Below are 26,213 nucleotides of genomic sequence, written 5' to 3' on the forward strand. Positions count from 1 at the left end.
CTCGGCGACAGCCCCAAAACATCACTGCTCTCGAGAAGATCTGCATGGAGGAATGGGCCAAAATACCAGCTACTGTGTGTGCAAACCTGGTAAAGACCTATAGTAAACGTTTGACCTCTGTTATTGCCAACAAAGGTTATGTTACAAAGTATTGAGTTGTATTTTTGTTATTGACCAAATACTTATTTTCCACCCTGATTTACGAATAAATTCTTTACAAATCCTACCATGTGGATTCATGGATTTTTTTTTTCACATTCTGTCTCTCACAGTTGAAGTGTACCTCTGGTGCAAATTACTGACCTCTGTCATCATTTTAGGTGGGGGAACTTGCACAATCGGTGGCTGACTAAATACTTTTTTGCCCCACTGTATAAGTCTCTCCTACAAAAATTATATTTGTCAAATACTTTGTGATAAATAACAGTCCAATGTGATTAACTTATTCTGAGGTGATTCTCTCATCTGTGTTGTGCACATAAACCTCTTCTCATCCGCTCCAGCTCCTGTTCAGACCAACCCTGCAGAGCAGAACCAGGCCTAAAATCAGCCGCTCCAGTCCGACCGTGAGAGAAGATCCTCTCCATGGAAGCAGCTTATTTATATCAGGGACCACAACAACAGCAACCCGAGTGCCGGCTGCTTGCTAGATAACATGAAGGGCCTGATGAGGCTGATGAGTAGAGCTTGAAGTTGGTTGGGTTGACATGATGATTCTGGCTTTTAAACATTTTAATATAAATTCTTTTGTTAGTTTAATTCCTTTTTTTGGCATATTCAGACAACCTCCTAATTTCTCTGTGGTATGTGGAAGCTCAACATTTGAGCCGTCTGTGTTTTCACGTTGTGCAAACTCGACTGGAACCCCTGCAAAATGGAAAAAAGTATTTTATGGCTTTGAGTACAAGACGCAGGATTTGAATATGTAGATGCAATGTAATAAAATACAGCAGCAACCAGACCAAAGTTAAACTTCATAAACGAGTTTCAGCCTTAAACCACCAAGCGCTTCATAAACCAACTTCTGGAAGATGGCACGTTCACTTATTAAACTCCTTCATGAAAAACATGTCTGTGTGTTTGCACACAGATAGTAGCTAAACTAGAAGCATTATCACCTGCATCATTCAAGTGGATGGTACTTGAGCCAGGGTCTCTTCACACAGGTTAACTTTAGTTCCATTAATCATGACTCAGATTTGAGGCAGAATGAAGTGAGTTAAGCTAAAGTGTGTTCAGGTCATGGAGATACAAGAGTCTCAAGACTGGGGTGATACGATTGTTGGGGTTTTCTCTGTTTTCTTCGTATCACTGAGGTCTTTACCTTACAATATTAAGCACCTTTAGGGGACTGTTGTTGTGATTTGGTACAATATAAATAAAACTGAAATTAATAAATACAAATCAAATGTCATTTGCAGAATCGGCTGGTAAGACAGATTTATTGGTATTTTCTGAGTCGTGTTTGACCAATCATGTTTGAGCAGGTTTTGGCTTCTTGCAGGTGGACAGTCTGTGTGAAGAGCAAAAGGCTGAGCACAGGTATTTAAGCTTATCCACCCTCGCTCCATCCATTCCTTGCATGCTAATCTTCCCACCCATCTCCCTCTCATTCACACACACAGTACAGGGAGTGCAGAATTATTAGGCAAATGAGTATTTTGTCCACATCATCCTCTTCATGCATGTTGTCTTACTCCAAGCTGTATAGGCTCAAAAGCCTACTACCAATTAAGCATATTAGGTGATGTGCAACTTTGTAATGAGAAGGGGTGTGGTCTAATGACATCAACACCCTATATCAGGTGTGCATAATTATTAGGCAACGTCCTTTCCTTTGGCAAAATGGGTCAAAAGAAGGACTTGACAGGCTCAGAAAAGTCAAAAAATAGTGAGATATCTTGCAGAGGGATGCAGCAGTCTCAAAATTGCAAAGCTTCTGAAGCGTGATCATCGAACAATCAAGCGTTTCATTCAAAATAGTCAACAGGGTCGCAAGAAGCGTGTGGAAAAACCAAGGCGCAAAATAACTGCCCATGAACTGAGAAAAGTCAAGCGTGCAGCTGCCAAGATGCCACTTGCCACCAGTTTGGCCATATTTCAGAGCTGCAACATCACTGGAGTGCCCAAAAGCACAAGGTGTGCAATACTCAGAGACATGGCCAAGGTAAGAAAGGCTGAAAGACGACCACCACTGAACAAGACACACAAGCTGAAACGTCAAGACTGGGCCAAGAAATATCTCAAGACTGGTTTTTCTAAGGTTTTATGGACTGATGAAATGAGAGTGAGTCTTGATCATCAAAGATGAGCTTGTGGGGCCTTTTCGGGTTGAGGATGGAGTCAAGCTCAACTCCCAGTCCTACTGCCAGTTTCTGGAAGACACCTTCTTCAAGCAGTGGTACAGGAAGAAGTCTGCATCCTTCAAGAAAAACATGATTTTCATGCAGGACAATGCTCCATCACACGCGTCCAAGTACTCCACAGCGTGGCTGGCAAGAAAGGGTATAAAAGAAGAAAAACTAATGACATGGCCTCCTTGTTCACCTGATCTGAACCCCATTGAGAACCTGTGGTCCATCATCAAATGTGAGATTTACAAGGAGGGAAAACAGTACACCTCTCTGAACAGTGTCTGGGAGGCTGTGGTTGCTGCTGCACGCAATGTTGATGGTGACCAGATCAAAACACTGACAGAATCCATGGATGGCACACTTTTGAGTGTCCTTGCAAAGAAAGGTGGCCATATTGGTCGCTGATTTGTTTTTTTGTTTTTGAATGTCAGAAATGTATATTTGTGAATGTGGAGATGTTATATTGGTTTCACTGGTAAAAATAAATAGTTGAAATGGGTATATATTTGTTTTTTGTTAAGTTGCCTAATAATTATGCACAGTAATAGTCACCTGCACACACAGATATCCCCCTAAAATAGCTAAAACTAAAAACAAACTAAAAACTACTTCCAAAAACATTCAGCTTTGATATTAAAGAGTTTTTTGGGTTCATTGAGAACATGGTTGTTGTTCAATAATAACATTATTCCTCAAAAATACAACTTGCCTAATAATTCTGCACTCCCTGTATTCTGGCTTGGTTCCACTGTAATTCATTACTCCTCTCAAACTAAAAATCACTGGCTATAATTTTGTGTTGATTTATTTACTTATTTGTTTTTCCTTTTTATGAAACTAGATTTATAGTATGACTACAAACAAAAATGAGCAGAGGGAGCACAAATTCTTAGCCTTTATATCAGCTTGCAACACCAATCCTGCTGAACACGCATTGCTCCCAGAGACAAAGTCATTAGTCTGAGCTCAGTGGGATCTCAGACCAAGTCTGAGGCCAGTCACTGTCACGTCTCAGGCTAAGTTTTAACAACCACAGTTCAGATCCAGAGTGAGGCGAATCAAGTTGAGCGGAAGTTAAATGTGATTAGAAAAATGCAAAGTCGAGAGAGATCTGAGACATTGAGAAACTCTGATTACAGAAACACAAACTGAGTGAAAGCAGCATGTAGTCTGAAGTATGCATGAGATACACACATTTCTGTCACACATTATACCTTTATAAACTCCAGTTTGTGTGTTTAGTCTGATGTAGTTTCTTTGAAACGTCCATTTCTGTCACTTGAAATGAGTGAAACCTTCACAGTGACTCCAGGTAAAGTCTTACTGAGAAGAGAAAAAGTCAACATTAAGCGCGTCAGAGCTGCCGGAGTTTGATCTGAATGTTTTTGTCCAGTCAAATCTCCAAAGAACAAAACAAACCTTGTCTCAGGCTCTGTCAGCTCTGTCAGTGGTTCTGCAATGCTAACAGCTCTACTCACGGTGTGACTGACTGCACTCAGCACAGACAGTTCACGGAAAATAAAAGACTTACAGATGGCGCATAGAATCAGGCTTTTAATGTGGAAAACCTCCAGGAAGTGTCGGTTCCGACTGATGGCTGGAAAGACAGGAAGTAAAAACTTTTCTTTTCAAGAGAAACTCAGAGTGGTGAGTATGACCAGACTCTGATTGCATCAGAGTGATGAAGAACATTAAACTGGACTTTCCATCAGCACTGATTATTGTCAGCATATGCTCTGGAGACACAGCAGGGACTCCCAGCTCTGCCACTCCTTCACCGAGTGTGTACACCTGATCTGACCTGCTGCCGGTTGGGCTTTAATAATTCAGCCTTCCCCTCCGCCTGATCTCTCCTCCATCTGTGAAGATCAAGCTTGTGTAAAGTGATTACTCATTTCGGCTGGCGCAGGCTCTGCGCCGAGCCTCCCTCATGACCAAGCTGTTTACCGAGGCCTCCAAAGCTGCCGAGAACGGGAGGTGTGGGTGCAAAAAGCATCACGTCCGAGTCGATCTCACCTAAACATAACTACAGAAGCTTTATCTCCCCCAAGATTCACAAATCACAGGAGGCTATTAACTCACTTTGCTCCTGCGTGACTTCACAGCTTTATGTTTTCTTTGTGGTCCAGAGAAATTCTCCATGGCACAACGTGACACTCATTCACTCATTCACTCATTCACTCATCATCCAGCAGTCACCTGTCTCTTGGTGTGCTCGCTGACTTCCCCCGGCATGTCATGGGCACTCTTGATGAGCGTGCGGGCAATGTGGTAGTAGTACACAGAGATGATGGCCAGAGGGATGAGGAAGTAAACCAGGAAGATCATCACTGAGTGGATCTTAGGATGCATCTGATTGGACAGCGGGTAGGGCACGCAGTTCACAAAGGTGACATTTGTGTTGTCCCTGTGACCCTGAGAGGAAACAAGGAGAGGAAATTAGGAAAGGAGAGAGGACAAAGAGGAGACAGCAAGGAAAAGAGAGGAGTGGAAAGGAAATAGAACAGAAAGTGTTTTTGTTCTTAGACACATTAAGATGAATAATATGTCCGAGAAGTGCTGAAGGAAGAATGAGGAAATGAAACAAGGAGATGGAGAGGAGGAGATTATGTAGAAAAGTATTCAGTGTGATGAAGACGAGGGAGGAGAAATAAAAAGGGAACAGATAAACAGAGAAAGAAAATCAGTGAAGAGAAATGAAGCAAGAAGGAAACAAATAACAAATACAGGATGGGAGGGGGCAGAATGAAAACCAGAAACTCGTTTCCAACAGCGTGGACGCAGCAGGTACACAAACTAAATGTTTCCTCTGACAGAGGAAACGCAGCACGTTAATATTCTATAAATCGCTCAGAAACAACGATCCTGGTTGTTTTGTGTCACCCTGCGTGAGATTGCCCTAATCCGTTTCTTACATCAGCGAGCAGAGACATTTCATCAGCTCTCGTCATCCACCATCCCAGCACGAAAACGCAGCAGATCGATGCCCAGCCTGTGGCCACTGGGGCAAGGGGGGAGTGTGAAGACGTGTTCGGGTAAAGGAGGGGAACATGGACTGCAGCGTTTTACCCTCCAATGACATTGCACATTTCTCTCCAGAGGGTCTGATGCTGAGGCCAGTGCAGAATTTTCTAATACTTGTACTAGTACTTCACTAGCTGGGACCACATCCTCAGTAACGATAAGCGATGAACTATGAACTGGTGCTGCGGTTTGAAGGCCTCAAAGGGGACTGGCAGCGGCTCCCGGGCCGGGCAGATCCCCATAGAGCTTGAGAATGTGACGTCATTCAGGGGTAAAACCGCAAAGGATTCTGGGAACTCGTGGCAAGAGGTACTAGCGCACGCAGGCTTTCAATTGAAATTACATTACACAGCGATAAAAAGAAACACAAAAAATGTCAAGAAGCTGTTGTATTATTAACTGCAATAGCTGGTCGCATGACAGCCACTGGAAGCCGACGGGTAAAGAGATCGGTTGTTATCGGATTACGTCGTTGAAGAGAAATTGTTTGAGCCATGTTTCCGAAGTAACAAAGAGGCGACGGATGGCCTGGATTGCAGCCAATTCATCAAAGACCCCAGTCACCCATCACATGGACTCTTCACCCTCCTGCCCTCTGGGAGGCGCCACAGGAGCCTCCGGACTAAGACCACCAGGTACCGGAACAGCTTCTTCCCCACAGCTGTCAGACTCCTGAACTCTGCCTCCTGACATCTGACCCACGTTAAACTCATGGACTGAACATACACACACCCACAATGGACAACTGTACCCTCAAACACAATAATAACATGGACTGAACCACCACTCACAACCACTAGCACTTTATATAGCCTCTGTAGAAACTATCTACACCCTCACTTATCTTAACTGCACTACTGTATAGCTCTGTGTAAATAATCATTCTGTACATTCGATAATTTTTAATCCTACAACTGTTTACAACTTGCATAGTTCCCATTTCTGTATAGCTGTATATCCCAGATTCTGTAAAGTTATTTATTTCATATTCTGTATAGTTTTTCATATTTATATTCATATCCTGTACATAGCTTGTACTCACTACAGCCTGTACATACTTATAGTTATAGAATATTCACAACATACTTCATACCGTGTACATTATAACATACCATAATAGACCCATTTCTGTAATATACTCACATATCTATATTATTGCTAATATATATTGTAATATATCTATATCACTAAAGCACTTCTGGATGGATGCAAACTGCATTTCGTTGCCCTGTACCTGTGCATGTGCAATGACAATAAAGTTGAATTCTATTCTAATTCTATTCTATTCTATTCAAAGACCAAATATAACGTCCCAGAACCCTCCAGCTCACAGGTTAGTCTGCTCCAAGCATTTACACAAAGGTAAGTGTTTTGTAGTAGTTAATACTAGGGGTGCAACGATATTCGTATCGATATTGAACCGTTCGATACAGTGCTTTCGGTTCGGTACGCATATGTATCGAACAATACAAAATTTGTAATTTATTTTATCAACTTTCCTTCTGACGATGCTGTCTGTGTTGAGCGCTCAGTGAATCTGCGTTCGACTACTCCGCCTAGGGTCGACAGTGCAGCCTAGGCGGAGTAGTCGAACGCAGATTCACTGAGCGCTCAACACAGACAGCATCGTCAGAAGGAAGAGCGCAGGGCAAGCTAGCGAGACAGAAGTTAAGCTCTCCTTACAACATGGACCTCCCCCACCCTCATTCAGATCTGGCGTTTGGAATTATTTTGGTTTTCATGTGACGTATGACCCTGAAGGTAAGCGAGTCATGGACTAAAGTAAAACAGTATGTTGGATGTGCCATGCAATGCTCAATTACATGGGTGGGAACTAGTGTGTTAGCGCAGTTAGCTCGTTAACGTGTTGGCCGTCTAGCCCCATGCACGGGGCGATCGGCGGTAGCTCGTTAACGGAGATTTGCCGTGTTGTGGCGTTAAGGTCATTTCAACGAGATTAACCTGAAAGCACTAGTGGGAACACAACGAATATGACTGCACATTTACGCCGACATCATCCTAGTGCAAAGACAAAAACAACAAGCATGCTACTAACTTTAGCCGAGTCATTTAGACAGCTGTTTAATATGCTGCTGAGAATATAGCCCAGAAGAAGCGGATAGTATAGCTTTTATTTTGGAAAGAGCCATTTCTCTGTAATAAACTCTCTTTTCCAAAGATGAGTGATTCCTCAATCAGATACAGGGCTCGCAATATCGCTAGCCCAACGTCCTGGAGCTAGCGATTTTTTCCAGTCGGGCTACCAAAATCTATCTCTGCCCTGCCCGTCGGGCTATTGTAGGAAGGAAAAATATATGTCAATGCTTTTGCATTCTTTCGGAAATGTAGCTGGGTAATTATGTCATTGGCATCGGTGAGCCACTGTCAATATGTGACATATTGAAATCGCGTTTGAATTTGCGCTTGTTTTTTTTGCTTTCACTTTGCAATCGTGCGAACTGTGTATAGAGAGCGACAGCACTGATCTGTGAGTGATGATAATTTGTGCACCAATTCCTCTGACATCGTCTTATCAATCGTTAGCTTACTATGCAAACATGACAAGTGAAATCTCCCGCAGCAAGCTTAAACATGTGAGAGGTTGATCGCGCAGAGAATCGCTGAGCTTATGTGAGTGCGTGTGTAAAAGCAGCAGGATTTATATTTGACTACGATGACCTGGATGACTGAGAACCTTCACAGACAGATATATATTTCAGTTCTGCTGAGCCAAATAAGACAGGTCAGGGTGAAGAAGTGACAGCCAAAGAAAAGCTTACCACAAAACGGAGAAGTTATGACAAATCAGACTATAAGGCAAAAAGAAAGTGCAGCTTTATGGTTTCATGGACAAAATAATTTCTGTGGCTGCAATATGACGAGCTAAATAACCAGGGCTGCACATAAGTGGTCCGCAGGTGCGCATTCGCTGTCAAAATAAAAAACACGCACAAGGGTTAGGGTTAAATTTAAAAACTGTACTTTTGAGTTAAAATATATATTTATAATTTTAATAAATGACAAATTAAAAAGGCATGAACATTTTTTTTGTATCGAAAAAATATCGAACCGTGACACCAAAGTATCGAACCGAACCGAACCGTGAATTTTGTGTATCGTTGCACCCCTAGTTAATACGTCATTTTTCTTAACATAATTGGTGATATAGGTTACAAGCAAGTCTGGCGCTGAACAGAAATTGTCGCGTTATGCTCCTTTGTTTATTGTGCATAAATAGTGAATTGTCCTGACACAATATTGTGTTTCGCTTCTGTTATTATGGTACATTGACAAAAACATATACTTTTATTCCCAGGATAAAACAGTTGTTTTGTATAATAATAATAATAATAATAAACTTTATTTATAAAGCACACTTAAAAACCAAGGGTATGCCAAGGTGCTTAACAAGTAAAAGTATCACTAATTGCCCAGTGCGATTACAGCATACAATATTATTGTCACTGCTACATTTCTGTAACACGTACCAGAAATTATTTCCACTACTAATTAATTACCATTGAGCTCAAAGGTCCTATTAATAAACGGTTAACGAATGTGTATTTATGAAGACGATTTGTGAGACTGGTAAACTTATGATATGTACGATGGTCTTTCGTTCTACACGGTGCATTTCAAGGTCCTGTCCCATCCGTCGGTAAACTGTACCTGGGCTTGTTGCAGTGACCTGAAGTTACTAAACTTCATGAGTGTCATGGCTAGACGGTCCTCACTGATCGTCTTGCCAATTTGTTGTGGTGTTTGTGTGTACTGTGTCGTGTTCTCCTCTCCATCCTGGGCATGTGTTTTTCTGCTGGAACATGTACTTCCGGAAGCCGTGGCACGGAACGGCAGTTGACCGGAGGGGAGTGTCCTAAGCTAGAATCATCGCACCTGTGCAGAATTACCTTGCCAGCGCAGACCTATTTAACGGGGCGGTTGAGTCACAACCAACGCTGGAACGTTGAACTAAACCGGGTAGCGTAGTCATGATTAGCATACCCGGTTTGTGAAGGAGAGGACGTTTTCGTTATTGAGCGTGTGTTTTTTCTCATCTGCCTCCAGGGTTCAAGGATTGGAGGAGGAGCCGGCACCAGGAGTTGTTGTGGATTATTACTGCACTGTCACCGTGAGGAGAGGTCGCCGTATCACTGCACTGCCCTTTTTGGATTATAGACTCGAACTGTTAACTCACCTTTTCACTGTAAATAAATCCACTGTCATTCTGCAAGGAGTCTCGCACCTGAGTCCTTTAATCCAATTCACCATGACAGAACGTTCCAGCCAAGTGGACTCAGCGGACTCGGCACCTTGGCGGCGCGAGCTGTCGCTCCAGGCGGCGCTACTAGAACGCCATGAGAACATGTTACAACATTTCTCCAAGGAGCAATCATCGCTAATCCAGGTTGTGACAGAGCTAAAAGGTATGTTGCTATCTCCACCTGGAGCTGCTGGGGGGCCTTTACCAGTGCCACCTCCGATCAACGTCGCTGCTGCTTGCCCACTGCCCCCCTCCCCTCCTCCGCCACAGTGTGAACATTTGTTGCCAGTCCCAGAAAAATTTTCCGGAGATTTGGACAAGAGTAGGGGATTTTTAATGCAGTGTGCCCTCACGTTTAGGCAGCAGCCTCAGGCTTACGCCACTGATTGTTCTAAAATCACCCTGATGGTGGAGCTGTTGACAGGTCGAGCCTTGCAGTGGGCACAAGCGGTCCTAAACTCCCAGCCTCAGATTTCCTACACTGATTTTTTGAGCAAATTTCGAAGTGTTTTTGATAAAGGAACTAACCCTGACAGTGCGGCACATAGGATGTTTGTTTTGAAACAGGGCCGGAGGAGTGTCGCTGACTTTTCGGTGGATTTCTGGATTCTTGCTGAGGAGACTGGTTGGGAGGAAACGGCGCTCCGGGGAGCTTTCTTGAACAGTCTGAACGAGGGACTGAAGCGTGAGTTGGCGTCCAAAGAATTGCCTAAAACCTTGAGTGCATTGATTAATTTATGTATTAAGTTGGACGATCACCTTCGGGAGTTCAGCAAGCGGACACCGGGAGGCGCTGGGTGGCGGACTGGATTACCGGCCCTGGAGTGGAAGGGGACGGACCCGCGGTCAGCGGAAGAGGAGGAGCAGCCGATGCAGTTAGGCGGAGCACGGTTGAGCTCCACAGATTGGAGGAAGAGACGCCAGACGGGTGAGTGTTTTGCATGTGGAAAGAAGGGACATTTTGCTGACGCATGCCCCTCTCGGGGAAACGACCAGGCCCGTCAGTAGCTGTGGGAGTACTGACGGGTGCGACCATGAACATTGCTCCCCATCTGAGTTGTTCTGCTAAGTTGGTTTTTCAATCTCACACTCACCAGTGCCGTGCATTAGTGGACTCTGGAGCTGAACAAAATTTTTTGGATGAATCGCTCGCTAGGCAGTTGGGCTTCCCCGCGGTTCCTCTCCGGGAGCCTCTTCAGGTTTCAGCTCTTAACGGCAGCCCGTTAGCGGCAATAACCCATCGCACTGTCGATCTGACTTTAGTTCTTTCTGGTAACCATGTTGAGAGAGTTTCCCTGTTTCTGTTTAAAGCCCCCGGCACCCCATTGGTCTTGGGGTTCCCATGGCTCAAACAGCACAATCCGCAGATTGACTGGGCTCAGGGACGCGTGACAGGCTGGAGCGAGTGGTGCCATGAACATTGTTTACGTGCAGCGGTGCCCAGTTTAGTGCCCCTAAATCCGGCGGCTCAGGTGAAGGCACCCGATCTCTCAGCCGTCCCTCCAGAGTACCACGACCTGGCTCAAGTATTCAGCAAAGACCTAGCAGTGTCTCTCCCGCCTCATCGCCCTTATGATTGCGGGATAGATCTGCACCCTGGCGCCCCATTACCCACCAGCCGGCTTTACAGCATCTCAAAGCCTGAACGTGAGACGATGGAGCGCTACATTACAGACTCTCTCGCTGCCGGCTTAATTCGCCCATCTACATCCCCTCTGGGGGCTGGATTCTTCTTTGTACAGAAGAAGGACAGGTCTCTCCGCCCCTGTATTGATTTTCGGGGCCTGAACAAGATCACCGTCAAGAACAGATATCCCCTCCCTCTTCTTGTCTCAGCGTTTGAACTACTCCAAGGGGCGACTATCTTCTCCAAACTCGATCTCCGTAATGCATACCACCTGGTTCGTGTTCGTGAGGGGGATGAATGGAAGACGGCGTTTAACACCCATTTGGGGCACTTCGAATATCTGGTCATGCCATTCGGACTCACCAACGCCCCCGCTGTCTTCCAAGCAATGGTTAATGATGTGCTGCGTGACTTTATTAATCATTTTGTGTTTGTCTATTTAGACGACATTCTCATCTTCTCTAAGACTCGAGCCGAACATGTGAAACAGGTGCGACTGGTGCTGCAGCGTCTGCTGGAAAATCGACTTTTCGTCAAGGGTGAGAAATGCCAGTTTCATGTTCAGTCTGTGCCGTTTTTGGGGTTTATTGTGGAGGAGGGGCGGCTACGAGCCGATCCTGCTAAGGTGAAGGCAGTGGTGGAGTGGCCCGAACCCAAGACGCGTCGAGAACTGCAAAGGTTTATTGGGTTCGCCAACTTTTACAGGAGGTTCATCAGGAACTTTAGCCAGGTGGTTTCTCCCCTCACACAACTCACTTCTCCCAAACTGCCCTTTCTATGGTCTAGTTCCGCGCAGCAGGCATTTGCTCGTTTGAAACAACTGTTTTCCTCTGCTCCCATTTTGATCCAGGCTGACCTCACCCGACCATTTGTGGTGGAGGTGGACGCATCGGATTCGGGGGTGGGGGTCGTTCTCTCCCAGCGGGTGGGTGGCAAGCTGCATCCATGTGCCTACTTCTCTCGACGGCTGACCCAAGCGGAACAGAATTACGACGTGGGTGATCGGGAGCTCCTCGCCATCAAGCTGGCCCTGGAGGAATGGAGGCACTGGTTGGAGGGAAGTGAACACCCCGTTGTGGTTTGGACGGACCATAAGAACTTGGCGTATATCCAGGCAGCTAAGCGTCTTAACGCACGTCAAGCCAGGTGGGCCCTGTTCTTTACATGTTTCAATATCACTATAACCTACAGACCAGGATCACGCAACACGAAACCCGATGCTCTCTCACGCCAATTTGCACCACACACGGATGACGGAGAGAAGCAGAGACCCATTCTGCCCGCCACATGCATCGTGGGAGCTATCACATGGGAGATCGAGAGGATGGTTAAAGAGGCCCAGCAACAGGAGCCGGACCCAGGGACGGGCCCTGACGGACGACTGTTCGTCCCCACAACGGTCCGGGGCAAGGTTATACACTGGGCCCATACAGCAAAGTTCTCCTGCCACCCTGGTAAGAACCGCACCGTGAGTTTCCTGCGACGTTTGTTTTGGTGGCCCTCTCTTCTCAGGGATGTTCGGGACTACGTTGCGGCCTGCCCTACCTGCGCTCGCAATAAGACCCCCAGTGCCCCCCAGGCCGGTCTCTTGCACTTTCTGCCAGTCCCCAAGCGCCCCTGGTCGCATGTTGCTTTGGATTTTGTCACTGGTCTACCGTCGTCATCAGGTAACACGACCATACTAACTGTTGTAGATCGTTTTTCCAAGGCGGCGCACTTTGTGGCATTGCCCAAACTCCCGACTGCCTTAGAGACGGCTCGGCTCCTTACCGAGCATGTTTTTCGGTTACATGGGATTCCACAAGACATTGTTTCTGATCGGGGCCCCCAGTTTACTTCCCGGGTCTGGAGGGCGTTTTGTTCAGGACTAGGGGCCTGTGTGAGTTTGTCTTCAGGTTTTCATCCTCAGACGAACGGTCAGGCGGAGAGGGCGAATCAGGAGTTGGAAACCATGTTACGCTGTGTGGTTTCCTCGAACCAATCCACCTGGAGTGACCAGTTGGCTTGGATTGAGTACGCCCACAATTCCAGCACGTCGGCAGCCACTGGTGTGTCTCCGTTTGAAGCGTCGCTGGGGTACCAGCCACCATTACTTGCCATCACTGAAGGTGAGCTGGCCGTTCCCTCTGTTCAGCATCATATGAGACGCTGCAGGCGGGCGTGGCGCGCCACCAGGGCGGCTCTGTTGAGGACGACGGCGCAGAATAAGAGGTTGGCCGATCGTCGCCGCACTCCGGCCCCTGCCTATCGTGTTGGACAGCAGGTGTGGCTCTCTTCCAGGTATATTCCCTTACGAACTGAATCCAAGAAGTTGGCCCCGCGTTTTATTGGGCCCTTTTCGATCCAAGCTGTGTTGAATCCGGTGTCTGTTCGTTTGGTCCTTCCTCGCAACATGAGGATTCATAATGTGTTTCATGTTTCCCAGGTGAAACCGGTCCGGACCAGCCCTTTGTGCCCGCCTTCCAGGCCCCCGCCACCCGCCCGGGTTGTTGCCGGCGCTCCTGCTTATGCCATCACGCGGATTATGGATGCCAGGCGTCGCGGTAGGGGCTTCCAGTTTTTGGTGGATTGGGAGGGGTATGGTCCGGAAGAGCGTGCTTGGGTGCCGCGGTCTGCGATTCTGGATGATGCTATGGTGAAGGAATTCCGCCGCCGGCACCCTGACAAATTTGGTCGGTCGCCGGGAGGCTCCCGTTAATGGGGGGGTACTGTCATGGCTAGACGGTCCTCACTGATCGTCTTGCCAATTTGTTGTGGTGTTTGTGTGTACTGTGTCGTGTTCTCCTCTCCATCCTGGGCATGTGTTTTTCTGCTGGAACATGTACTTCCGGAAGCCGTGGCACGGAACGGCAGTTGACCGGAGGGGAGTGTCCTAAGCTAGAATCATCGCACCTGTGCAGAATTACCTTGCCAGCGCAGACCTATTTAACGGGGCGGTTGAGTCACAACCAACGCTGGAACGTTGAACTAAACCGGGTAGCGTAGTCATGATTAGCATACCCGGTTTGTGAAGGAGAGGACGTTTTCGTTATTGAGCGTGTGTTTTTTCTCGTCTGCCTCCAGGGTTCAAGGATTGGAGGAGGAGCCGGCACCAGGAGTTGTTGTGGATTATTACTGCACTGTCACCGTGAGGAGAGGTCGCCGTATCACTGCACTGCCCTTTTTGGATTATAGACTCGAACTGTTAACTCACCTTTTCACTGTAAATAAATCCACTGTCATTCTGCAAGGAGTCTCGCACCTGAGTCCTTTAATCCAATTCACCATGACAATGAGTGTATGCACTCACTCCAAGAACCGTATAATTATAAATATGAGTGTGGTGAAAGTTGGGCAGCACGCTAACGTATTTTGTCCACTCTGTGTGCTCGTACGGGTCTAACCCTTTCACTCGATTGATTTTTTCCTCGTATCTTTTCTTTGACTTTTCATAAAGTCTGTCTTTGTACGGACCGGCATTGTTCTCCTTTGTTGTGTACATAACTTTTTTGGGGCACAAAGATAAAGCAAGAAGGTATTGGAACCGGAGAATGAACGTTTTGCGGTGCTGCAAATGCTTGCGTTTGATGCGGTACTTGGATTGTTTTGCCACGAGTTCCCGGCATGCAATGCGCGAAAGTCACGTGGTCTGTCAAACTCTATGTATTAACGAGAAGTGAAAGAAGGAAAATGAGAAGAGAAGGGAAAAAAGGGGGGGGCATGAATATATATATAGCCTGAGGCCGGAAGGGGCGTGAATGAGGCGTGGTCCCGCTCCTGAAATTGATGATGATAGGTGGTGGTTCAGGGGCATTCAGACCCGCACTAGCAGACACAGAGATAGTTTCTACCCACAAGCCATCAGGCTTTTGGACTGCTGACATTCTGCACACACTATTACACACTCACTACAACTACTGGACTCTACACACACTGTCACTTTAACCACTTTAAAATCCTCACTGCGCAAGTTTTTTTTCACAAAATGTAAATACCAAATAACTGTCTTAAATTCTCTTAATATTTTATAGTTTAGTATTTTGTTATTTGTTGCTGTAGTTGTAGTTGTTGTCGCCTTGTTCATGTAAAGCTGAGGAGAATGAGCCAAAGAATTTCGTTACGGGTAAATGTGGCTACACTGTTTATCTGTATATGACAATAAAACTTGAAACTTATAATACTAGTACTGTTTGCAGGAGTTGATGTACGTTATGGTACCTGCATGGAGACGACTTGGGAGAAAATAGCCTCAGGAACAGCCAGCAGGACGGAAAGCAGCCAGATAGAAACAGCTTTCAGACACGTCCAGAAGACAGCGCTGGATGTCTGGATGTCCATGGGGTTTACTATGGCCTTATACCTGCAAGGGATGGGGGGAAATGTCAGTAAAACGTTTATGGAATAAAACAATAAGAACATGATAAAACACTTTACATGTATCCAGGTAACAAAAACAGTTAACTTATTTAAAATCTTATGTGAAAGAAAAACATTTACAGCCCAGTTCACACTTTAAAACGGGCACAAGCTGCTCTTCATTGTGGACACTGATGAAACATCAGGGTAACAGCAGCAAACTTAAAGTCTTACACTTTCTCCACAAGTAGCTCGCTCCCTCACTGCTCCTCTCCAGTCTTTTCATTCTTCCCATTTTCAGCTACCTGATTCCTCACACCTTCCAAACTCCCCTCATTCCAATGATGCAGTAATTGTCCATGTAATTGTAACATGCCCAGCCATCCAGCTAAGGAAATCGCACAAAGTTGATTCTGTTCATCTGGACGTAGCATTTTCAGCGGGAGAAACATTTTGTCTCTCATCCAAGTGACTTCTTCAGTCTCAAGACTGCAGAACACAACATTTTCAGTCATTTGTAGATTTATGTTTAGCATCAATAACTTTTAGATTTGTTTTCTGTGTGATTTTCAGTCCATCACATCACTGTGGACGAATTCAAGCTCACTTTTCTGTGGCATTATGTTAAAACACACCTAAACACTCCAGATCAGCAAACTGCAAAAACATTTACAGTTTTACTTATGCCTGTTAAGGATCAACTAACCAAATGCATTTACAGGTATTTGCTCCCTCCTTACAGTAAGGGTTTCTTTGTCTACACAGAGACAAAGAAACTGAAAACTGTTTTCACATAGCTGTATGTCTCAGTCTCTGCACACAGGGATGAAGAAACATGGAGATTTGCTTTTGTAGTCATAACAGCTAAAATATTCATACTTTAAGGCTTGTTTGAAGGGTGGGAATTTATTTAAATGACTGTAAACATCAACTAAATAATTCAGGGGTTAACTCTGTTTGCTGTGTAGCTGCTGGTTGGAGGAATGATGTCAAATGTTTAAGTTGGTGTTCATTTTATCCAACTTCCAAAGGACAATGTGAGACATCTGCAGGCGTTTTCATTGGCTTCTGGTGTCTGACAGCATTATCTCAATGATAATCACATACTCCTGGCTCTCTGTTATCATATACCTGCTGCAGCTTCGGTGTCCTTTCCTCTCTGATCAGCTGCCAGGTTTTGCCTCCCTGCCTGTTTCTTGACTTTTCTCCTGCCCTTTTGCTCCACTCCCTTCTGATTCCTGCCACTCTCACACTGACTGAAGCTCATCCACTCACTTTGCCCCTCGGTCATTTCTACCTGTTTTTAAAAGTAGTTTCAACTTCCTATCTGCCGCTGTCATGCATTTGATGACTGCACTGCACAGACAGATTAACATCCCAGTGAAACTGGAAGATAATAACGTTAAGAGAGATGCACCTCATCTGAACAATGAAATGAACTCTTATCAGTCTAAGATGCAAATAATATAATTTGACCTACTGTTCACTTCTAAATATTTACAACCCTCAGATAGATATAGATATATAGATATATATACACACTTTATTTTTTTACATTTCACACTTTCTACACATCAGTATTTACCTCTTCAACCTCTTTGATGAGAACATATTCATCAGAAAGAACTCATAGTGATAATTAAGATTAGCCACTGCAATATTGTTAGACCTCATCATTATAATGCTGAGGATGGTCAGGTCTCATATCAGGCACACTTTACAATTACTAACAATCTGTTTTAGAATGCAACACCAAAATCAAGAGTAAAACTGTGTTCCAATAAGGGCAACAAGATTAGACCCGTTAGTGCTACAACACCTAGGCTCAGAGTTACAAATCATCTATGAATGAAGACAAATATGAACTCACAGTACTGAGTGAACAATCAGCTAAAGAAAATCCACACAGGAGCTCAAAAGACTACCAAAACAAAACAGGAAGTGAGGAACTATAACTAACCAGGACAGTGCAGACACATGAAAACACTTAACCCTCCTGCCATCCTTTAAAAAACTCACACCCATCACCCTAGGGACCATTCTCAGCCACGCCATAAAAAGACCATATATCCATATTTTATTCCACTTTAAATTAGCCAACCTTGTAAAACTACTTCTCCCTGAAATATTCATGTAAAGTTTTAATTATATTTTCGTTGTTTTAACCCTTCAAATCCCAGTGTTATTACATGAGCGCCCTGTGTTATAAGCCCCAAAAAACAAAAAACGAAACTAAATATTTCCACAAAAAACCAGTTGAAGTAATATGTGATTGTCATTATAAGTAGGCCTTTAGATGGACCAAAGATTGGCACCAACATACATTTTGACCTGCCATTATTTTTTTTGCATTTTTTTTGCAATTTAAAAATTAAAACTTCAAGGCCCTGAGTCTTCATTGACATCCAAGAAAAGAAGAAAAAATAAAATCATATGATGATAATTTGGGGTTGAAAAATAGCGTTTATAATGGAAGTCAATGGGCAGAAAATGGTCCCCAGGGTGATGGGTGTGGGGATTTCTGCTGCTCAGCCATTTTAGGCTGATTTAAGGAATTCACACTGGAATATTAACATTGACAGGTAAAAACTATCCTGTGGCAAGTTTGGTTATATTCCACTGAACACAGTGGAAATGGCAGCCATTTAACACATAGCAGTGGCACAAAAAGGTCCCAAGAAGGCAGGAAGGTTAACATAGGCAAATGCTATTTTGATAGCCCTTCTTGAAGCACAGGTTTGCATTAACTTTGCCACACTGAGTTGGTTTTAATTTTCATCATTATCTGAAATCTGTGGTGTACCCCAAGGTTCAATTTTTGATTGATTATTTTGATTTCTCTTGACACTAGTTGTCTTTGGAAATTGATCTAACATCCCATCGCATTCCCTGCTATGCAGAGGACAAAGGGATCCTTTTGTTTTAGCTTGTCCCTGGATTATCACCTGCTGAAATAGTGAAAAGAAATTGTGAAATGCTGTCTGAGGCATTTAGAGGTTATATCAGATGTCACTTTGATCTGTCCCATTAAGACCACCCTTGTCCACTAGTTTGATAGCATAAAGTTAAATAACAATTTTTTTTAATAGTTTCATTTGACCTGAAAGGAGCTGCTCTGTCTTCCTTCCTCCAATTAAAAAACATTATCGATAAGTTGCTTTAACCCACCAAGGTGAAAAGAGTCAGCTTTTATTTTCTTGAGGTTACAATACTGCAGTTCATGCCACACATTTCCTGTAGGTTTTTAGAAACGATTTTCAGATTTTACTGATAACTTCTAAAGCATGTCTGAGTCCTGCCTAAAACTATAGGGCTAAAATGTTGAACCTGTGAACCAGTTTGCCTCAAATCAGTCTGGAATATTAGCAAGGTTGGTTAGCAATATCTATCAACTGAACACTTGCATCATACAGACAGACACTGGCACATTAATGCTACGTAACAGAAATAACATCCAGAAAATTCACTCATTAAAACTCCAGCAAGCAGTATTTGCCAAACAAACAGCATTAATACAGTACAGTGACTTCAATTAGCTAAATTAAACAGCCGCACCTGTTAGCTCAAACCTTAGACCTTAGCAAAAGTAAAATAAGAGATTTTTGTCATGATACGCTATGTAGCAGACAGGAAAGGATAGCTTAATTGCTAGAACTCACAGAAAATACAAAGCAAAACTGAGCCAGACATGCATCTTTTGAGCCAAAAGAAACACCCCCAGAGGAGTGCACCATGAAGAAAAACAAAGACCTTTGGAAAACTGAGGCATTAAATAGACACATGAGGTAGTTAGAAAGAAAGGACACACTGGGGAAAAAGCTGAACAGAATCTAACAAGACAGGGGGACAAAATAAAACAGGGACACTTTACCTACTGAGCTATCCCTGTCCTTCACAGAAAGCCCACTGCAGCACATGAAAGAAAATGTTAAAAGACTTTCTGTAAAATAATAAAGAAATGACACAAGATATTTTTAGAAATGGTAAGAAATAGTGTGCAACAAGTAAATTCTTTGTTTTCCTTGTTTAATCACTGACTTTGTCTGCATCGGATTTACACTGATATTTATTTCCGAGTATCCGCAATTTAGACTTTTCCGCGGTGTATGATTCCAGCTTTTGGCGTACTGCTGTCATTCTGGAAATCATTGATTATTTTCTTAGTATTAATCACATTAAGGTCAACAAGTTTTCATTACACCACCTGAGCAGTGCAGGCAGAACACCACTATGACCTCACGGTGAACCCTGAAGAGGAGACTGCATGGCCATCAGAAAATGGCCAAGAAGTTTTGTATAAGCTGTGAGACCAGTTTTCCCGTGCTTCACTCGCGTACGTCAGTTTGAAGAGGAAAAAGAACTCCACGGGACTCCGATGTGAAAAGATGTAACAAAAAATTTTTTCCACAGTTTGCATCTTACAGGAGTGGTCAGGTTTAACTTATCCTCAACAAAATAACCTACTACGGTAGGAAAACCGTGTGGCTCTGTTCTACCCTGCTGCCGCCTATAGCTTATGCCGTGTTAACTCTTTTTCTCTCTCCCCCCTCCCGCACCACATGCCCTAATTTGCATACATCCGTGATGCCCGGATTTTACTATAAGCACGAGTCTTTAAGGCACATGTAATCATGGTACTACGTAACCAAACCAACACAGCAATAAAATAATTTTAGTTCCACCATAAACATGCATTTACTTCCTAAATTATTAATTACACAAACAAGCTTAACAACAGCGAAATATAAATACTAAAACATATGAACTATCTTAACTTGGCTCCCACAAGTTTGTAGCTATCCGTGTAGATCAGGGGTTGGGACCTCCAGGCCTCAAGAGCCAGTGTCCTGCAGGTTTTTAAACAACACCCTGGGTCAACACTCCTGAATCAAAATATTAGTTCATTACCAAGCCTCTGGAGAACTTCAAGGCATGCTGAGGAGGTCATTTAGCCATTTAAATCAGCTGTGTTGGATCAAGGACACATCTAAAATCTGCAGGCCTGGAGTTCCCCACCCCTGGTGTAGATGATAGAGGCAGAGGAGAAGGAACACAGGCTTGTGGAAAGCCACAGACAACCAGTTACAGAAACCTGCTGAATGCTATCAGTTAAAAAGTGTAATATATTCGATCCACAGGGGCTTTATCTGCAAATCAAAATGCTCATGTGAGATTTTGGTTTTCCAAGATGCTTATGTGCTCTGTCTAGAATGACAAACAAACTGCAGTGGATCTAATCTGACATCAATCATGAACAACCTCATCTTTTATGATTATGACTCATTCGAGGTGTGAGAGGCTCCCTCAGCCTGGAAACATTATTTAAGAAGTCGGATCTTTTTAAAAATGAGGAAAAAAAGAATTAAATGTGTTTGTCAGGTCAGCATCATCCACAGCATGTAAAGAAATGGATTCCCTTGTTTTACAAAAGCACTGGTTTATGGATGCCATTCATTTTATTCCCTGCCGAGCTGCTCTGCGCTCACTGCTAAAGTATCGTTTTTCAGTTTTATTTCGATATGGATTTTTGGCCTTTCTGGTTTCATTCCTCTCTTCTCTCAAGACAGGAGCAGGAGTATGAAAGAAAACTTTTTGGCTCCTCTCTGCAGTTAAAATCTGTCCGGGGGGGGGACTCTCTCCTGCTTCTGTACAAAATCATCTCTACAAAGATGCTGCACTAAGTCTCTGTCCTGCTGTTGCTTGTGTTAAACTGTCAGAATGTTAATAAAAAGCAGACTTTTTCCAGAGCTGGTGTCACTGTGACCCCGTCCAGTATGTCACAGATTTGCGTTGTGACTCGGTACAGTTTCATATTCAGGACTCAAACCTGGTCTCTCTCCCCTGCTGTACATTCAGTGACTGACAGACGGGCTCAGGGGGATTTTGGACTGGTCTGCACAAAGATTCATTCATGGACCTCACACTCACCCGTAAATCTTACATCATATCACTGTAGCGCACTTCATGTTTTATTAATGCAATCATTTATTTTTTATTTATGTCATATAGGAGCTCAGAGTTTAAAGCCGTGTCCCCAGGCTGAATAAGCTGGATGGCAAAAAATGGATATAAAGTACAAGATGATGCAGATGTATTTAGGATGGTTAAAATGGGGGTGCACAGATGTAACCCAAACAGAAAACATAGTTTTAGTGTGAGAAGAAGTGAGAGAATCATCTTCTGCTCTCAGGGTAGATCATGACACAAGTTGCCCTTTTTTGAAAGTCTTAATTTGGGTGTCCAAATACAACATTTTTGGGCCATATACGCAGACGCCGTGTGCTCTGTTAGGATGTGAAATTGAATCTAAAATCTTTATTTCTTGTCTCAGGGCAAGTTTGACATCCAACATGAAATCACAAAGTATTCGGTGCCAGAAATCAGCGTGAGACCCATCTGGAAGCTTTCCGGGCATGTCAGATCGTCAATGTGAGATCAGCCAAAATTTAATCATGTTTGGTTTTTGATTTCCGTTCTGAAGTCTCCTCCCACTCGTTTTCAAGTCTTCATGTGGGACGGTCTTTGTATTTTGTTCCTTATTCTGCTTTTCAGGATTAGCTTCCATTTAGGTTTTTCAATTTCTGTTTTCAAGAGTAAGACCTCATGTTTCTTGAATAATTACCATTATTTGAGTAATGCTGGCTCTATAGCGACAGCTCTATGTCCTCAGTTGTTATTCCAGCGTTCCCGTGGCTCTCTGTGTATTGTGTCTGAGTTTTCTTGTCCTTGTTAAGTTTGGTCCTCTTATTTCCTGTTTTACTTACTTTTACTTGTTGTCAATTTCTCCCATGCCCTGTCTTGATTTTTACTTTCTATCTATTCATTTCCTTGATTGTGTTCAGTTGCCCCTTGTTTCCCTGCTGTTTTCAACTCTCCTGATTAGCCCTCAGAGTGTATAAATAGTCCTGTCTCTTCTTGTTCTTTGTCAGAGCATCTGTTTACCTGCCTTCATCGGCGGCCTGGCTAATCACTGAAATGCTAGATTTTTCCTTGTTGCTTGACTTTCCATCAACTTAATAAAAGGTCCATTTTTTGTTACTTTCTGCCTGACTTTTAGAGTCCTGAGTTTGGGCCCTCAACCTGCAATTCACAACATCATCCCAGCAGGACAGATGCTTTTCTAAAGTCTAGCTTTTATCCAGTGACTGTGAACAACAGAAGCTGTCATCACAGGTCACCTGCAGCAAAGTTCAACTCAGCTAAAGATGATTCTCAGAGTTTCTGCTGGTGTTATTTTTCAGTTTCATGCAGAGGAGAATATGATAGTTTCACCTGAGTCTCACAAGTATACTGTGACTCAAAGAGATGTGAAGATCTATGGATATATCCATGCTGATGCAAAAAGATAATTACCAGACAGAAGAGTGGCTTCATTATCAGTGCAGTGTTTTAACATAGTTTATTTGTTTCATTTCCTCTCTCTATTAACACATCCCACCAAAACTGCCGTGCTTCTGCAGATTTAGTTTGTTGGGATCAGATCACTCTAATTAAAAATAAGTATATTTAGTGGCTGGACTACATATTTTTCTAGGTTATCCTCTGACAGGGGTCATCGTCCATAAAACCAATAAAACAGAGCTTTTAGTGGTAAATCATCTTTTCCTAAACCTTTAAAGAAGGATTGACTGTTGCATGCTCAGTCATTCAAGTAAAGAAACCCCATCAACATCTAAAATGTCAGAGAACAAGACACCAATAAAGCAACTGTAGTGAGAACTGTGTTTGTTAACTTACTGAAACCTTTTGGAATAAACTTTTTGAAAAATCTCCAGAGAGCAGTTATGTGTCCCTCAAACACAGACCAAAACACCACAATGTAATTTCCAGGAAAACAGGTTGTGTAATTATGAGTCAACTCCACTGCAGAGTACAATATCAACAATGTCTGATTTAATTTCTGCTTTAGAAGATAAAAACAAACTGAGTGGGAACCTTCAGCATTTATCTCAGTTGTTTATACAGAACAAGTCTGAAGAGACTCTCACGCTACCAGCGACCTTCTGCTTCTGAAACCCTTCATTCATCACACCTGCTGGATTCATACCTGCTTCATGTTATTCTAAACTTTAATCTATTGAGATTGACACAATGCTTCACATTCATTTACGTCAGGAAGCTGTTGTTGGTAAGAGCAGTGTGGTGGTGCAGTTTCAAGTTGAGAAATGACTTGAGAGGCGCTCAGTGCATCACACTGTGAAGCAAACAGATTTTCAACAAGTCTGTCCAGCAGCCAGATTTTCTCTTGCTGGCTGACTGTTACTTGGCTCATTTCTACCTTCCCTCCACAGATGGATTCTGTAATCAGCTAAACATCTCCACGGTTGTGCGTGGATACTGTATTTTAGCATTCTCACAACTAACAGAGGAGATGGCACATACGAAGCAAAATGTTGACAAGCTAATCTTGTCAAGTTTTTATTTGTTGCCGCTACATAGGCTGAACATCTCATTGCACCTCCTAGGCCAGAGTGGACTTGGAGGGAGAAAAAATCTTTGGAGAGATGAAACCAAGATGAACTGGGCAGAGAAAGTATGGAGAAGGAGAGAAGAATGTCACATCATCTGTCAAAGTCTCCTCCCACTCATTTTCAAGTCTTCATGTGTGACAGCCTATCATGCCAGAGCGTGTAAGGCTGTCACCAGAGCCAGTGGAGTCCAGTCATTAGTACCAATGTGACTGCTGATAGAAGCAGGGAAAGGTTATATTTAAGATATCTGGCCAATCAAAATCATCTGACTTTGGACTGCAGCGTTTTAGATAAGAGTAGTCATGTGACCTTTTTTTCCTATTTTATAAAGCTGTTTGTCACCAAACGTCATTAACCAGAGAAAGCACTCCAGTTCTAGAGTTTTACCTTTTCCCCTATCACTCATACAGTTAAGTCTTATTTCAGAACAGATTCAGTAACAGGACACATTAAAATAAACCTGTTATGAATATACGAAAGGAAAAATGTAGGAAATAAACACTGACAAGCTCTCAAGAATATTTTAAGAATAGACTAAAATATATATATTTAAAATATTCTCTTAGAAATTAGCTAAATTTAGAAGAGAACCTAAAAATTATTTAAATACCAGTAAATTCAGAATAAAATATGTTAATAATTTTTAAAGTCAGTTAAAAACCAAGATGTTATACTTCTAGTTCAGCTTTTGAAGAGATGGCTCCACACTTTCTTCAAGCACTTTGTTATGATGGAGAATTCAAAGCTCGGTCCCTCAGGGAGCAAAGCAACTTGAAACCAGAACATTTCCACCACTGCAGGTGCTACGAGGTTCTTGCATGAATAGATTTTCTGCTGTGAGGCTGCGAAACAACTGCACGAGGGAGAAGTTTTCTGACAGAAAAAACACAAAATATCCGCTAACAGCTTGAAAAGACTGTGAATGGTGGCCTGTCTTTGAGTTAGCCCTTTGACAGACTGACGACCTGTCCAGGGTGTAACCCGCCTCTTGCCCTATGGCAGCTGGGGTTGTATCCAACCCTTCCACGACCCTGAATGAGACAAGTGGAAGAAAAGGAAGTCAACAACTTCTAAAGGTAACGATGGATAACTAACTGTTGGTCTCACTTGGGCCCAAAGCCCTGACTCCTGGTTGAAAGTGCTTTATTTGACATCCATCTACTGAATACATACGCTTCACTACTGTTTCTCCCACTGTGGGATGAGCTACGTCTGTACTTTCCCAACGTCTTTTTCCCTCTGGATGCATGCTGTGACATCACATGCCTGTGATTAGAATAGCAATTCTGAAGCTGGAGTTAAAGTAAAAAGGGGTCAGCTGCCAAACATGTCTGCTATAACTGCGACCACACACATGATTCATCTGTCCAGAGGTCATTATTCACAATCAAGATTATGGGCTTGCAAGACTGGAAAATTATACATAATCACAAAATTACATGTAAATGACATAATGCTATATATGACATGATTTCAGATTTCTCTTAGGTTAATATGGGTGATAATCATGCTGAAACAATGACGACTGCTCCTTTCATCTGTGGCAGTTGTGTCACAAACATTCAACAAAAAGGCAACTCCTCTGCGATTTGTTTCTCAGAAGCCCCTCAGAAATGTATCTCAAAGCCACAGGACACCAGCACGTTTAATCTTACCTTCAGATTCCTAATTAAACAACACTGAGCAATCCCAATCTGCGCCCTTTCAAAGTGCAGACATATGATAAATGGTAAATGGCCTGTATTCGTATAGTGCTTTACTTAGTCCCTATGGTCCCCAAAGACATATGATAAAACAGTTTTTCTTCAAGTCATGCCCCACAAAAATAATTTAATCTCTTAACTAAAAGCTTTGAGGGTCATGAGTAGATTTTAGAGGAAATGTTTGGCTCTGAATATAACCGATACACACAGCTCCAGACTTCGAAGACTTGACACTTTCCCTTAAAGTTCAAGTTTTAAAAATAGATCCTTTCTCAGCAGGATGAGCACACCTTCTGTCTGCAGCATGATGGACTTAAAATGAACACTTCCATGCCTGAATGACACTAAAAACACAATTATGGTCGACTCTGAGCGCCAAGCTTTGACTTTGAAATCATTCTGTTTGTTCTCGCACGACTTCATCTGCTGACCGCCGAG

General features: G+C 43.4%; 1 protein-coding gene across 1 annotated transcript in view; it reads right to left on the reverse strand.

Annotated features, from left to right (window-relative positions):
• The window catches only part of nmbr (neuromedin B receptor), an 80,835-nt gene that overhangs the window by 39,250 nt on the left and 15,372 nt on the right, over positions 1 to 26,213 (reverse strand). Inside the window, exons 2-3 of the mRNA XM_085432692.1 lie at positions 15,464 to 15,605; positions 4,554 to 4,769 (exon numbers count right to left, since the gene is read on the reverse strand). Coding sequence (XP_085288818.1) covers positions 4,554 to 4,769; positions 15,464 to 15,605 — 358 coding nt within the window. The remainder of the gene's footprint in view (positions 1 to 4,553; positions 4,770 to 15,463; positions 15,606 to 26,213) is intronic.

The sequence above is a fragment of the Copadichromis virginalis genome, linkage group LG15, assembly GCF_057382275.1.
Source record: "Copadichromis virginalis isolate Kocher_CV1m ecotype Utaka linkage group LG15, C_Virginalis_male_GT1.1, whole genome shotgun sequence".
Classification (NCBI taxonomy): domain Eukaryota; kingdom Metazoa; phylum Chordata; class Actinopteri; order Cichliformes; family Cichlidae; genus Copadichromis; species Copadichromis virginalis.